General features: G+C 45.3%; 1 protein-coding gene across 1 annotated transcript in view; it reads right to left on the bottom strand.

Moving 5' to 3' along the window:
• The window catches only part of LCP2 (lymphocyte cytosolic protein 2), a 44,355-nt gene that overhangs the window by 3,697 nt on the left and 26,673 nt on the right, over positions 1–13,985 (bottom strand). The window contains exons 10-19 of the mRNA XM_045792090.2: positions 13,816–13,899; positions 10,977–11,002; positions 10,841–10,860; positions 10,643–10,753; positions 9,239–9,269; positions 7,030–7,042; positions 6,251–6,380; positions 4,800–4,849; positions 1,151–1,245; positions 471–548 (exon numbers count right to left, since the gene is read on the bottom strand). Of these exons, the coding sequence (XP_045648046.1) occupies positions 471–548; positions 1,151–1,245; positions 4,800–4,849; positions 6,251–6,380; positions 7,030–7,042; positions 9,239–9,269; positions 10,643–10,753; positions 10,841–10,860; positions 10,977–11,002; positions 13,816–13,899 (638 nt within the window). The remainder of the gene's footprint in view (positions 1–470; positions 549–1,150; positions 1,246–4,799; positions 4,850–6,250; positions 6,381–7,029; positions 7,043–9,238; positions 9,270–10,642; positions 10,754–10,840; positions 10,861–10,976; positions 11,003–13,815; positions 13,900–13,985) is intronic.

Here is a 13,985-nt window from a genome sequence, read left to right as displayed (position 1 = left end):
AGGTTCAGCACCAGACCATAGGAGATCTGGCTAAAATAGAAATTTCTAGGGGAAAGGGCAAAAAGTTCCTGCTGCCTCTCTCCATATGGATCCCTTCACATCAGTGTGGATGGCAATTGTATATTAAAAATGAAGATGGAACCAGTAAGATGTTAGAAGTTTAGGGGAAAGAGTCTCCTTTTGATAAGGTATGCTTCTTATGACAAGACAGACCTTTTTTGTTAATAAAATCTCCTCAGATTCTGCCAGCCAGATGACTACCTTAATTTAGATTTTTCCCAGATTCTAGGAATCATTGGTATGGATGCTGGTAGGTGTAAAGCCGTCACTAGTGGGTCCCGTTGGTGTAAGAGCATGAATATCACCTAGCAGAATTCCTAGCCCGTAATTGGTCCTGAATAAAAGCCAGTTCCCCTTTTCTCCTTCCATTAATATTTATAACTACTTAAAAATAAACTTCAGTACAGTACCTGGTTTATCTTTCTAAGAGCAGCTTCTGCCTCTGGTCGGGTAATATAAGAAACGTACCACTCTTCACTTAATGAATTCTGAAAATGTAAATTTTTAAAAACTGAATAAATTTTGCAGTTACATATGTAAGTGAAAAGAAAAGCCTCCAAGTAATCATTTTCATAAATCACCACCTCAATTCCATGAGCGTTGAAGCATTTGTTTTCTTAATTTGAATATAGAATCACTTCGGTGGGGCTAAATAGAAGATATTTTGCATGAACTGCTTTTTATCTTGACACTGGTTGCAAAGGTAGTTGTGAATAAGCATTACATATATAATGGAAACTTTAATCAGGAAAGATATAGATGTAATAATTTCCTCAGTTGCGTGTAATATGGTTAATGAAAAATCTGGGTTAATGAGCAGTTAAGTGACTTATTCAAGGTCATAAGCTAGAAAACAAATGAAAACTAGAATTACTTTTCTCGTTGTTAAATACAAAACACACATTTGCTATTGGAAAAGTCTGAAAAAACACCAAGGAAAAAGAACATATTTTTCATCTGGATCCTCCCCTTTAATTTTTAAAAAATTAAGGGTAATTTAAAGTAATAATAAAAATACAAAAGAGTATCAAACGGGAGATTCTGCTTATTTGCTGGGAAAAAAAGAAAATAAAAACATATGCTTAATTACCTCTTCTTCCCCAGGAGACAGCGATCGAGGTTTGTTTGGAACTGGCAAGGAGAAGTTTCTTCCCTCAGCTCTGGGAGGCGGTCTGTTGCTAAGGCCTTCAAGAGTACAGCATTTTGAAAGTTAACTTGCTGTAGCTATTTTTCATTTCTGTCATCACACATTTCCCCCTAAAACGCCCTTGCAATTGTTCCCAGCAATTGACATTTTAAGAAGCCATAGTTTCAAAAATAATTTTCACCTATTCAAAACCGCAAGCGCTGTTGACTGTTCAGACATCATTCCATAGCCATGTCAGTGAAATTTTGAGGACAGTTCCACAAATTTGAGTGATTTCTTAACAGTGCATGTCACATAATATAAAATAACTAGGCCATTAATGAAAAACTCACGGTAGTTTTAATGTGATCATCAAAAACAATGTTCACGAGACCGATTTTTCCTAGGCCCCCGCACACCCAGAATGGATTCCCAACCACTGATACAGTGACAATGCGGTAATAAAGAGAATTAGGTCCTCCTGTGTTTACACATTAAGAAATGTAAGTTACCCAAGACAAGGTGAAATTACCTTGAGAATATCGTTAGCTTCTAGAACCAGAGTTTGCTACCTACTGTTCCTAACTGCATTTTCTAAAGAGGCAGAAGTGTTCAACTCTCACAGAAGACCCTGCCAACTACCTGGTCAGTCGGGAAGTCTGTGAGGTACCTGTAAGTTACCCAGCATTTGTGTCTCACCTTCCCTAACACCCTTTTGTCTTGTTCACGGTTCCCTGAAACCTTCTGAGAATGTGTTTCCTAATCTCAGCAAAGGTTTGATTGTGCTGATTCGTAATCCCCGAGGCTTTCTATATGCCGGAATGGCTGTTAAGAACTGAAAAGTTCTGTGAGCTGAATGTTCTCTGAATTATTCATGTGTCATTCATTCATGGTTCCACACATATCTATTCAGCACTCCTCTGCCCAGGCCTTAAGTGAGGCACCCCTCTACCCTTCCTTTAATCCCCACAGCAACACTGCAAGATGTGTATTATCTTCTTTCGAGGGTGAGGAAACAAAGGCTCAGAGAGCCTGAACAAATCATGTGCTCTTAGTGGCAGGGTCAGGACCCGAACCTGTGATTCCCAAACATTATTCTGCATAAGTAAGAATGGGAGGGGGGCCCCTGAATCACCCAATCTGCGTTTAACAAGCACTGCAGGTGGTTCCCCAGCAGGGTTGTTCCTCCATCAACAATACCCCACAAGAGGCAAACTGCAGGCCCAGGCCACTGAGGCAGTAGAATTACCTGGGAAGGGCTGAGGTCACCTGAGCCAGGCTAGCAGAATTCTGCACCATGGTGTTCCCTGCTTCTAATTAAGCAGAACAGACTGCCCTTCTTCTTCTTTTTTTTTTTTAAAGATTTTATTTATTTATTTGACAGAGAGAGAGACCACCAGAGAGACAGGGAACACAAGCAGGGGGAGTGGGAGAAGAAGAAGCAGGCTCCCAGCAGAGGAGCCTGATGTGGGGCTCGATCCCGTAACACCAGGATCACGCCCTGAGCCGAAGGCAGACATTTAACAACTGAGCCACCCAGGCGCCCCCAGACTGCCCTTCTTAAGGCTCCCAAGGCCTAGACAGATGTTCCCTATCCCTACCTTTGCAGTCCAACATGGCAGGCACTTTATACTGTGTATCGAATGAAAGAAACCTAACTATACAGTTAACGAATATAAACAAGGCCTATATTGCCTGGCTCCTTTAGAGTCGAGGAATTACTTTTCTGCTTCTGCGTCTGCAGGCCAGCACCACGAAGTCATGTTCGCAATACACAATATACTACTTTTTATTGCAACCACACATCACTCTCACTATTGAGATCCTCAAGGGAGCTGGGGTGAGTTTTGTGGACAATTTACAGAACATCCTTTATCTTCCTAACATGGGAGCAGCCAAAGGAGAAGACAGGACCACGTGTCCTGGCAGTCTTAGGGAAAAAAGGATCAATTTTGATTAAGGTAAGCATTCCCCCCAACATTAACCAACTATTTACATTAATGATCCCCACCAACAACCCATAAAACTGGGGGTCTGTGGAACTTACTTTGGGAAACACTGATATAAGTGAAACGTCTGGAGCTTAGATGCCTGCAGAAGCCAGGCAAGTAACGCAATGTGGGTCCACAGCACGCAGTGAGTTGTGGACACTGTGGAAAATCAAGGGGTGTGGGGGCAACTGTGGAAACCACGTAGTATTCACTATACCCTCAAATGCTTAGGCAACATTGACAACATAATGGATTTCGTTAGTGTCTCATACGTTTATGGGATAATGTATTCAACTGAATGTAATGGATGTGCTCCAAATATATATATATATATATATATATATAGACTCTTGAGCCATAATTCAAGCACTAACATACTCTTCTGTTTATGACACACACTGGTGTTCTTGCCTGTGTACCATGACCAAAAAAAAAAAAAAAAGTGTTTTGCTCCTCACAGCAATTAAAAAATTTTAAAGCCAACCTTTAAAAATCAGGTAATTTGGGGGCTCTTGGGTGGCTCAGTCGGTTAAGTGTCTACCTTCAGTTCAGGTCATGATCCCAGGGTCCTGGGATCAGAGCCCCGCAGCGGGCTCCCTGTTCAGCGGGGAGCCTGCTTCTCCCTCTCCAGCTGCTGCTCCCGTTGCTTGTATTCCCTCTCTCTCTCTTTCTCTCTCAAATAAATAAATAAAATCTTTAAAAAAATAAAATAAAAATCAGGTAATTTCATATTAAAAGCCATATTTCCGGGTTTTCTTGGGAAAAAAATCAGAAAATCTGGCAACACTAGGCCAGTTTCCTGGCATGAGAAAAATCTCTTTACTAGAATTGGGTAACTTTCCACAGTCATTCAACACTCAGTCATTCAACAAACATTTTAAAAGTGCCTACCATGTGCCAATTACTTGCAAGTGTCTAAGGCTAAAAAATAAGCACAGTCTAGTCCTACCTTGTAGGCCTTTGCTGCTACTCAAAGTGGTCCATGGACCAGCTGTATCAGCATCACATAAGAACTTACTAGCAATGCAGACTCTCACATCCCACCCCAGACCCACTGAATTAGAATTTCAACACAATTTCCAGGTGATCTGTATTCATATTAAAGTTTGAGAGCACTCTCAGCAAATACTTATCATGGACACCGAGAGAAGGTGTTAAAAATGCAGGTCCTCATCCAGACTTCCTGAATCAGAACCTTGGGGGGTTGGGTTCTCTTAATTTGTATTTTAAACATGGTCCTCCACTCTCAATTCAAGGGTAGATTCATTATAGAAACCTAAAGCTACAGAGAACGCCAAGCCATCATCTCGAGCACCATATAAAAACAGCAGGGAGGAAAAGCTCTCTGTGTGAAGATTAAGGCCAAGGCCACCTTTCTGAGGCCGTGTGTGTGTGTGTGTGTGTGTGTGTGTGTGTGTGTGTCTCATGTAGTAGCGTCCTAGCATTCCAACAGCCCTGGCACGGCAGAAACGGAATTGAATATTGAATGAGAAAACATATCTTCTGGCCTTTAGGGAATGACCAAACCTTTGCCAACAGGCTTTGGGATGGTTAGGAATCCAGTCATGGAGGCATGTTGCCTAGAGGGCAGGGATTAGGTCACTAGAGCCCAGAGTACAAACCTTGAGAGAAGTATGGCGGCAGGGAGGCACTCTGTGGGAAACCACTGTTACTGCGGAGACAGAAAGAGAGCAGATTTACGGTGGGTTGGGCTGAAGAGGCTGATGGCGGGGCTGGGTTAGGGAAACTCACTGAAAATGCTGCTGCTTTTGCAACTACCAACCCTCCCTGAAGCCATGGCAGCTGAGTAAGAGGAGGGGTTGATGGGGCACATCTCACCCCTGCCCCAAGGTGGACTACCCCAAATGCTAACAGACTCTGAAAGTCGAAACAACAACAACCTATAAAAGGCATCTGAGGCTTATTTTTAAGAGCTGGCTGCAGTTTAAGGCCTTTGGGTTTAGAGAATGGCAGACGTCCCCTGGGGAGAAGACATCTCGTTTGGTTAGGAACATATATGAATGGGCATGGAGTTTGGGAACAGTGAATCCTGGGGCCTGATGGTCCACGAGGAGAGGGGGGTGGCTGGATGAAAAACCCAGAGAGGGCCCGGCTGCCCTGCAGCGGACAGAAACAGTATCTTCAGGGATGGGGGTGGGAGGAGGCACCGGTGGGGGCCCCGAAATGCTGCCTGCTCCGTGCTGAGCAGCCATTTCCCCACCCACTAGCCCAACCGTGTCAGTCCGCTCTGCTCATCAATGGCGCTGAGTGGTCCTCAGCACGAAGGAAGGACAGGGTTGGGGCCCCAGTGAGGGATGGAGTAGAAGGAGAAAATGGCAAAAGAAAAACAGCTAGAAGAGTGAGAAGAAACAGAAGAAAATCAAAGCAAGAGGCACACAGGGACAATGAAAAAAAATGAGAGTCCTAGATATCTAGCAGGGCTAGCGAGGCCATGCAGGTGGTTTTCTCCCATATTGAAGGTGGGGCCTGGGCCTCTCCCTTTGCATAGGAGAGAATGAACTCAAAGGTCTGGGAGCTCTAAGGACACCAGGGGGCAGATCCTGGGCTTATTTAGGGAGAAATGACCTGTGTCTTTCTCCTGTTCCTGCCTCTGCCTCCAGACAGCCTCACTGTGGGCCCTGAGAAACATTGTTGCTGTTAAGAAACCGGGCCTACTAGGGCCTACGCGGTGAAGGTGTAGCAGCTGCTAGGTCTGCTCATCCAAGATCTGGATGAACTCCGAGTACTTAAATTCACTGGGTTTCCTGAGTGTTTGTTTTAATTCACAAAGTGAAAGCATTCCCCATTACTGCCCAAGGGTCCATTCTGTCCTGGTGACTATGGGGCCGTCAGTTCTGGACCCCTCCAACCCCAAGCACAGAGACTCCAAGAATAGCAGCAGATTAACACATTGGTGGTTTATGCTCAGCTTGATTTTGTCTCTGAAGACCCAAAATATTCTGACCTGACTACCACTGGCTCGTCTCTTTCTTCCCCAAACCACCTAATGTTAGTTCTTATCAATGGACCTGGGTGTGATGTTAAGTTAGCACAGAATGACGTTACCACAGACCTTTCAGAGAACGCTCCAGGCATATGAGGTGTAGGGAGGGTGTGCTTGGGCGATGGCTTGGTGGATCTGGAAGGGAAAGTATTGGAGCTCATGGAGGGCATTGTGGGCTGAGGCAAAGGTCTTTGATGCACTGTGGGGGGAAAGGAAAAATAAAACAGATCGTCAGGATCCAAGTGTCACAGGAACCTTCCAGAACTCCTCCCCAGTAAGTTAGAAACAGCTAGTCAAAAGATCAAATGTGATTATGAAGTGGTCGGATGGAACCCCACCCCCAAGGTTTTTCTAGATGATTTGCCATCTTGGGGTGTATTAAAATGCTGCCATTCTACGTCATTCTCTACAATGTACATGTATTTTATTTTTTCATTTTTGAAATGCTATCTTGGCAGAAAATTGTCAGTTGGAAACCATATGAATTTCAGCAATGATTCACAAGTTTTATGTAAGCCAAATTTTATGCTGTCTCATTTATCTACAGTTAGTGAACCTTCCTGTATTAGAAGGCATAAATATTAGAAATTTTTCTATCAAACCCTATACGCAATTTTTAATTTTGCTGTACCATTAAGTCGTTTGCACCATTACTTATGAACATAGCAGTTCTCTTTGGTAACCCAGATAAATAATACAGTATACGAACTGATATATATCTACTTAATACTAATTTAACAATTATAATTGATTCCATGGGGTCTGTACTAGATAATTCCATGTGAATGTCGAGCAAAAAAATGAAAGAATGAGTTATAAGTTGTAAGAAAGCTTTTTTCTGGACATACCATCATCTTCATCCTGATAAGGGGAAGAAAAAAAAAGGTATTAGCCTATCATCAAAACACAATTCCTAAAAGAACTGCATTTCTCAATCATATGAATGTCTCTCTTTCTTTAGCAGTTGTGTGTCTCCATAATAAATATATTGAGGAAAACAGTAGAGCTTGCTAAGTGGTTCATAATTTCTTAATACAAGCAATCATCTGAGGACACTCCAAACAGAGGCTCTCAGAATAAATAGGTTCTGAGGTGTCCAAAAGGGCCTAAAGACACAATAATAATGGCAGTCTCTACAATGTGCCCCAAAGATTTATACACAATATCTCATCCAATTCTCCTATCAGCCCTTTAAAAATTTAACATCCTCATTTTACAAATGGAAATGTGGCGCTCAGGAAGGAGTCCTAACTTGCCAAGGGTTACAGAAATGGATTCGACCCCTAATCTTTAGTCTGGCCCAAAGCTCAGCCTTCTTTCTGCCATGCCCCTTAAAGCAACTCCACCTTATTTATGTATCTTGTGGCTTACAAGCTGTCTGCATTGCTCAGCACTTATCTTCAGGCAACCTGTGAAACAGGCAAGGGAGGAGCTATTTGCTGTACTCCTCCGATGAGAAGTGATGTTCCAAGAGGCGAACCGATTTCGCCATTGACCAGCGGGCCCTAACTGCCAACCTGGACTTGTTTTGATAGGCCAGCACGGTGGTGAAGAAAGACCACCTTATTCAAGGTATTGTTGCAAGGACCGAGTTGGTTATGACATGTGCCTGGTATATGTGGAGCGCTCAGTGAAAGTTAGCTGTCATTAGTCCTGCCATTGAGATAAGAAGTGTCATAGCCACAATCATTCATCCCAGTTGGCCAACTGGGAGTCCCAGCAAAACGCTGCATAAATAAACACACATGGGCCCAGTGAGTGCCCACGATGCAATCCTTCTTCAACACCATTGCAACCATGTCATATTTCTTTCTACAACTCTCGGATTCTCGTGACATGAGCATCAACCTTTCCAGAGACTGGGAACATCAAGAGTATAATGTTACCCTCACTTTCAACCTTGTCTCCTCTTTGTCCTATGGCTCTGTAGCCAAGCTGCTGTCCTTGCTGTCCCCATAGGGTGAATGGGCATTGTCGCCCACCTGCCATTGCTCGGGACACTCCTGAGGCTGGAATGCACCTGGGCTTTCTCTTAGGACGAGTCTATTCTGTGCTCTCCCCATCATTCAATGACATCATAAATCTCACCTCTAAGAAGTCACCCCTGGCTCCTCAAGTCCCATCAATTACTTTCTTGCCTCCACCCCTAGAGCTCATTCCATGATCACATGCTGTTTCGCATGTTGGGCGTGGGTCTGTCTTTCATGTCTTCGCACTGTATCCGAACCAGCACAGCATCTAGCACAGAGCTACAAGACAGCAGGCTCTTGTGGGCTGAGCCCTTGAACAGTGGTAGGGGCGTGATCACCTTCGGAGGGCTTATAGTGTAGAGGAAATCAGACAGACTTGGATTCCAATGCCGGCTAATCACTAGCTGTGCAACTTGTGATGAGTATCTTACCCCTTGTGAGTATTGATTCCCTCTTAATAAAAGAGAAACAGTGATTCTTCATAGGGTCATTACATGCAAAACGTGTAAAGCTGAGGTGACCAACTATGCTGGTCCCAGTTTGCCTGAAACTGATAGGGTTTGTGGGACATAAGATTTTCATTGGTAAAACTGGACATAAAACTTTCATTGCTGTTTCCCAGGCAAACAGCTCTTCATCCAAACGTTGCTAGCTAGGCAACATGCACACAGCAGGCATTCAATAATTGCTATTCCCTCTCTTATACAGGTCGTGGACTTATTAAAAGGGAAAACAGAGACCTTGTAAACTTTGCTGCAAGGCCCAGACTCTTGGGCTTCCCTCCTTTTACCCTTCCCTCTGGACGCGGTTACTTTAACCTTGTGAATTACCACCTGGGAGTGGGGCTGATTCACCCAGCCACCCTGGGAGCTCCCTGAGGAACCAGAGCTAAGCAGTGCAGCCCTGCGGGCAGGAGGAAAAGACGGAGGCCCCAACAGGCACCAGTATTTAAGAGCCTACTGTGTGCAGGCCTTGCTCCCTGCACTGGGCTTCAAAGAAGTCTGGGAAAGGCACGGCCCCAAGATCCACAGAGCCTGCACTGATTTTCCCCGTTCCAAGCATTTACCAAACGGCATTTTGTACTTACGTTCTCTCTTCTGTCTGGTCCCCATCCATGCCTGAAATGAATTCGGGCAAAGAAAAAGAACTGAGCATGAAGAGTTCCAGCGAGCCAGCCTCAGAATATAGATAGTTTCACTTACTCTAATAATGAGAAATCAAACCCACTGAGCCGTGATAAAATGGGAAAAAAAAAAAAAAAACCAGCAGAAAAGCCAGGGAGCAGGGGTGGAGGGAAGGTTTGGTGACTCAATGTTCTGTCACCGTTGCGAGCTGAGCTAGGCAAACCTTTATTCTTTTAGCTACTGCAGCAAATAATTACATATATATAAAAAAGGTTTAGTCAGCAAACTAACTCTTTAGTAGCTATTAAATTTCACTGAGTAGATGTTTCTCCAAGCAAACGAAAACATTTTAGGTGATATTCTCCTTTGCTGATGCCTTAAAACAGCCATCTCGGGGCTCACCCTTCGGGTGAAGGGGAGACAGCTGGAAAATGCTACTGTTCTGGGACTTCTCCCAGATGCACGAGCGAGTCAGACAGATCTGGTGACAGCTTCCTTTGATCTAGGCAGCTGTGTGTCTGGGCCCACGTCATGTTCTCCTGGGACAGGGGGGTGAGAGAAGGAATATATTGAATGCCTCCTGTCTGTCAGACGCTTCACCTGGCATCCTCCCATCGTGTGTTTATTTAAGATTTTGACATTTTGTTCGTTACATATTTTTTATACTCATTTTGATTTTTAAAAAGATTCCATTACGAAAAATCCATTCAAATATTAACTTGATTTTTTCGGTGCCCTCTAGCCGTGGCCCTGGTTTAATCCAACAGCCAGAGCTATGAAGCCCAATGACACCGACGAGAAAAACAGAGGCCTTGGTTATGTCCTTAGGAAGTAATAAGGTGGAGCCTGACCCCAGGTACATTTATGCCTGTGGTACACAGGCCCCCAAAGTCCTCACAGGAAATTTAGAAATATTAGAGCCGACTTCAGCATTCTGCCATTATAAAATGTGGCTGAACAGTGAGGAAGACACTTACGGTGACCTAAAAACCTCTCCCAATTATGTCCTCTCTGCTACCTGTCTTGACAAATGAAGTGGCAGGTACCGTTCCCATGGACCGAGATGAAAGGAAAACATGAGCACGGGTTCGACTGGTGGAGGAGACATTCTCCACAGACAGCGACCATTCCCATCCCCCTGATGAAGCATCTCTCCACTCCTCTCTTTGCTAGATCATTGTCATCTTCAAAGGGACCCAGGACTTGACATCCAACCCAAGAAGCCAGAGTTCCTCAAGCCCCAGCAGCAAAACCATCCCCGGCTCCCGCAGAGCACCCGTGACCTTCGGTCCCTTGTAGGCTACTGGGAGGCAGGCTGTTGGCGTCACCGCTCTGAATGACAACCTCAAGCGACAGAAGACAGTTACCTGGGCACAGGTGGCTTCTTGCCTGGCACGGGGCTACCCCTGTCATGCCTTTCGGCAGCTGGCGGTAAAGGAGGCTTTGGCATCTTGGGTAAATGCTCCCCGAGAGGCCTGCTGCGTTGAGAGAAAGGAGGCGTGAGGAACGAACTTTCCCGTGTTTCCACGGCACACCCCGCGTGCCCTCACACGGATGCACCTTACCTTCCCGCGGGCGCCAAGGGCTGTAAGACAGGAGGGGAGAGATGTGAGTGTCCTCAGCACTTTTCAAAGAATAAAGACAAGACACAGAGTGAAACAAAAGTAAAAACAAACAAAATGAACCAGGGAGGCAGCTTACCTTGTCAGGAAACGGCGGCTTCTTCCCTGTGAACGACAAACAGCACGCAGGCCTTGAATACTCTATCCGCTAAGCAGAAGGTATTAAAACATAGTTTCGTGAAACCAGGAGTCCGAGCCCTGAGGGGGCTGTGGGAGTGTGAGCACCGAAGAGCCATAGACGTCAGCGCCGGACGATGCCCGTGTACAGCGCCCAACTTTACAGGCCCAGAGAAATGAAGTGACTAGCCCAAGGCCACACAGCGCTGCGTACATACAAACAGTATTCTGGATCCGGTGCTTCTTTACAACAATTGATTTTATGCAACTGATGGTAAGAAGGATTAATGTCTTCTTGGGATTTTATGCCTCTTTCACTGACTAAGACGTTCTCTGTATAGCCTAAGTTGATTCCTGTATCTGAAAGAAACCCATTTGCCCCGGAGGAGTTAATTTGCCTCCAATCCCGTGGTACATGAGACATTACATGAAGTATTACACTTACTTTCTGGAAAAACTTTTAATTTACGGAAGAGCATTTCAGGAGATACTCCTGGTGGGACGCAAATCATTTTGTCTTAATTTTGGTTGGGTTTTTTGCTTTCTTCCTTTTACTTTTTTCTTGGAACAGACGAAATGCAGGCTCCCTGAAGAAGTTCTAGGTGTACCTGAGAACTCTGCCCTAGGTTTTCAGTGCAATAAAAAGTACATCTTAACTGTATTCAACCAGGTCTACAAGCAAATCCTGTATGCCTTGAGCAAGTCATTTAAGGCCTTTGAGTCTCAATTTCCTCACCTGTAAAATGAGGATTATAGGTTAAAAATGCATAGGTTTGCTTACGGATCAGGTCACAATTTATATGCAGGGTCAGGCAGCTGACAACTGCTAGATACTTCCGCTTTCTTTCCCTCCCTCCCATACCTCTGTGCAGCCCACAGCAAATGACGATACGATTTTCACATCATGTACAGCCCAGGCCCCCGACAGGTCCTAAGAATCTGGTCCTACTGTGAAGAGCTCACTGTTGAGTGGGAGACAGTTTTGGTGGTATAAGAAATGTGTATTATTCATAAAACTTGGGCTTAGAATGGGAACCCTGCTTTACAAGGTTACCCAGAAAACTTAGATGTATATTCTTAGGCTTAAGTAGATTTTCTTTTTAAAAAAAGATTCTTCGGATGTATGCGTATTCTCTGGGCACCGTCTCCATTAAGAGCGCATCCTAAGAGGTTAGTACTCTCAAAACATCATGGACTAGGAAGCAATCAAGAGCAGGTATTGTCAGAGGAAGCGTAAAAACAGTTTTTTGGGGCACCTGGGGGTCTCAGGTTATGATCCCAGGGTCCTGGGATGGAGTCCCGCATCAGCCTCCCTGCTCAGCGGGAATCCTGCTTCTCCCTCTGCCTGCCGCTCCCCCTGCTTGTGCTCTCTCACCCTCTCTCTCTCTCTGTCTGTCAAATAAATAAGTAAAACCTTTAAAAACTAAAAAAATAAAAACAGCTTTTTTAGAAAAAGAATCTTTTAAAAGGAAAGTTTTGTTCAGGTGATGACTCTGAAGGATTCGATGTCAGTATTCTACTTTTCGGACGCTTGACTTCTGGCAGTAAGCAGGCCTGGGGTCTGAACTTGAATCTGTCTGTCTTCATTTTCACGTAATTTGAACAGCTATCTGCAGCAGACCACGCTGAACTCAAACAGCCCACAGAGATTTGCATGAGTCATCAGAGCCATGGCCCAGGTCGGGGAAAGAGCAGCAAGCAGGAGCCTCAATCTAAGAACTGAACTTCATTTGCACACAGAGAGGAACCTGAGGCCACAAAAGCCGAGCTGCCAGGCTCAGAGTGCCGGCCAGGAAGGCTGGGTGTGGCTGGGATTTGGGGCTCCTTCTCCTGCAAGGCTCCCAGCTCCTTCCCCAGAACTCCCTACCCCAGAGCAAGGAAACTCCAGGGTCTCCAACTATAGCACGATGTGGCTGGAAAAGAGCACCCACTTTGAAGTCAGAAAGACATGGGTTCAAATCCTACACTGAGTTATGCAAATATGGGAAAGTTCTTCAACCCCTCTGAAGCTCAGTTTCATTGTCTGCAAAATGGGGGGAATAACACCCTCCCTTCATTGGGTTGGTGTGAGGAGAATGTAGGTAAATTTTGGTAGATAAAGTGCTTGCCCCAGAGTGGGTGCTCAATAAATGGTCGCTAAGTTTTAGAATTGAATTGAAAATCGCTTTATATAGAGGTAGCCATACTCCAAGAACACATTGGGCCAATTCTGGGGGGAAAGGACTGTGGGATACCCACAGTTTGGTCAACTGCACATGTGCAACAATGAAAACCCTGACGTTTGGATAGCGCCTTGGAGTTTTATCAAGCATCGTCTCCTTACAGAATGGCCACCTTACAAATAAGGAGACAACTCTGAACACATACGGTCCCTGTGGTCAGTAAGCTGCTCAGCAGCAGCTCAGGCAGCTGACAACAGCTCTCCCAGACCTCCTGGCTCTGCCCAGGCCCTCCCTCTGCACTGCGATGCCTCCTGCACCGGCCTGTGGGAGAACAATGGGGTACGTGTACCCACGGCATCCACGGCACCCACGAAGAAGCAGGCCCAGCACAGGGCTGACAGCAGGGGCTCTGCAGTCAGTCTGATCTCGGGCTGAGTCTCTACCCCCATCGCTGGGTAGCTGAGTCATCTGGGAAAGTTATCTCTGGGCCTCAGTTGCCTGGTCTATGAAATGAGGATGATGCTAAGAGTCCCACGTCAGGGTACCATCATGATTGTGGTGATGCGTGTGAAGATCACGCCGCAAGCACTCTATAAACACTGGCCATGGTCACCATGTATCAAATGGAGCGATACCAACCTAGTGCGAAGGGCTCTCTGTCAAACGGGGCTAATGAACGATCAAGGGGAGGTTTCGTGCTTCTGTCTATGGAAGGAGCAGGGACTGGAAGGGAAAAAGACTGAAGTCAATTACAAGAAGAAAGCAGTTGGCTGGGGCCGAGGGAACAGGTGGGTCGGTGGGCAAGACAG

Source organism: Ursus americanus, chromosome 15, assembly GCF_024610735.1.
Source record: "Ursus americanus isolate L20-20 chromosome 15, mUrsAme1.1.p, whole genome shotgun sequence".
Taxonomy (NCBI): Eukaryota; Metazoa; Chordata; class Mammalia; order Carnivora; family Ursidae; genus Ursus; species Ursus americanus.
This window is presented reverse-complemented; position numbering and strand designations above follow the sequence as displayed.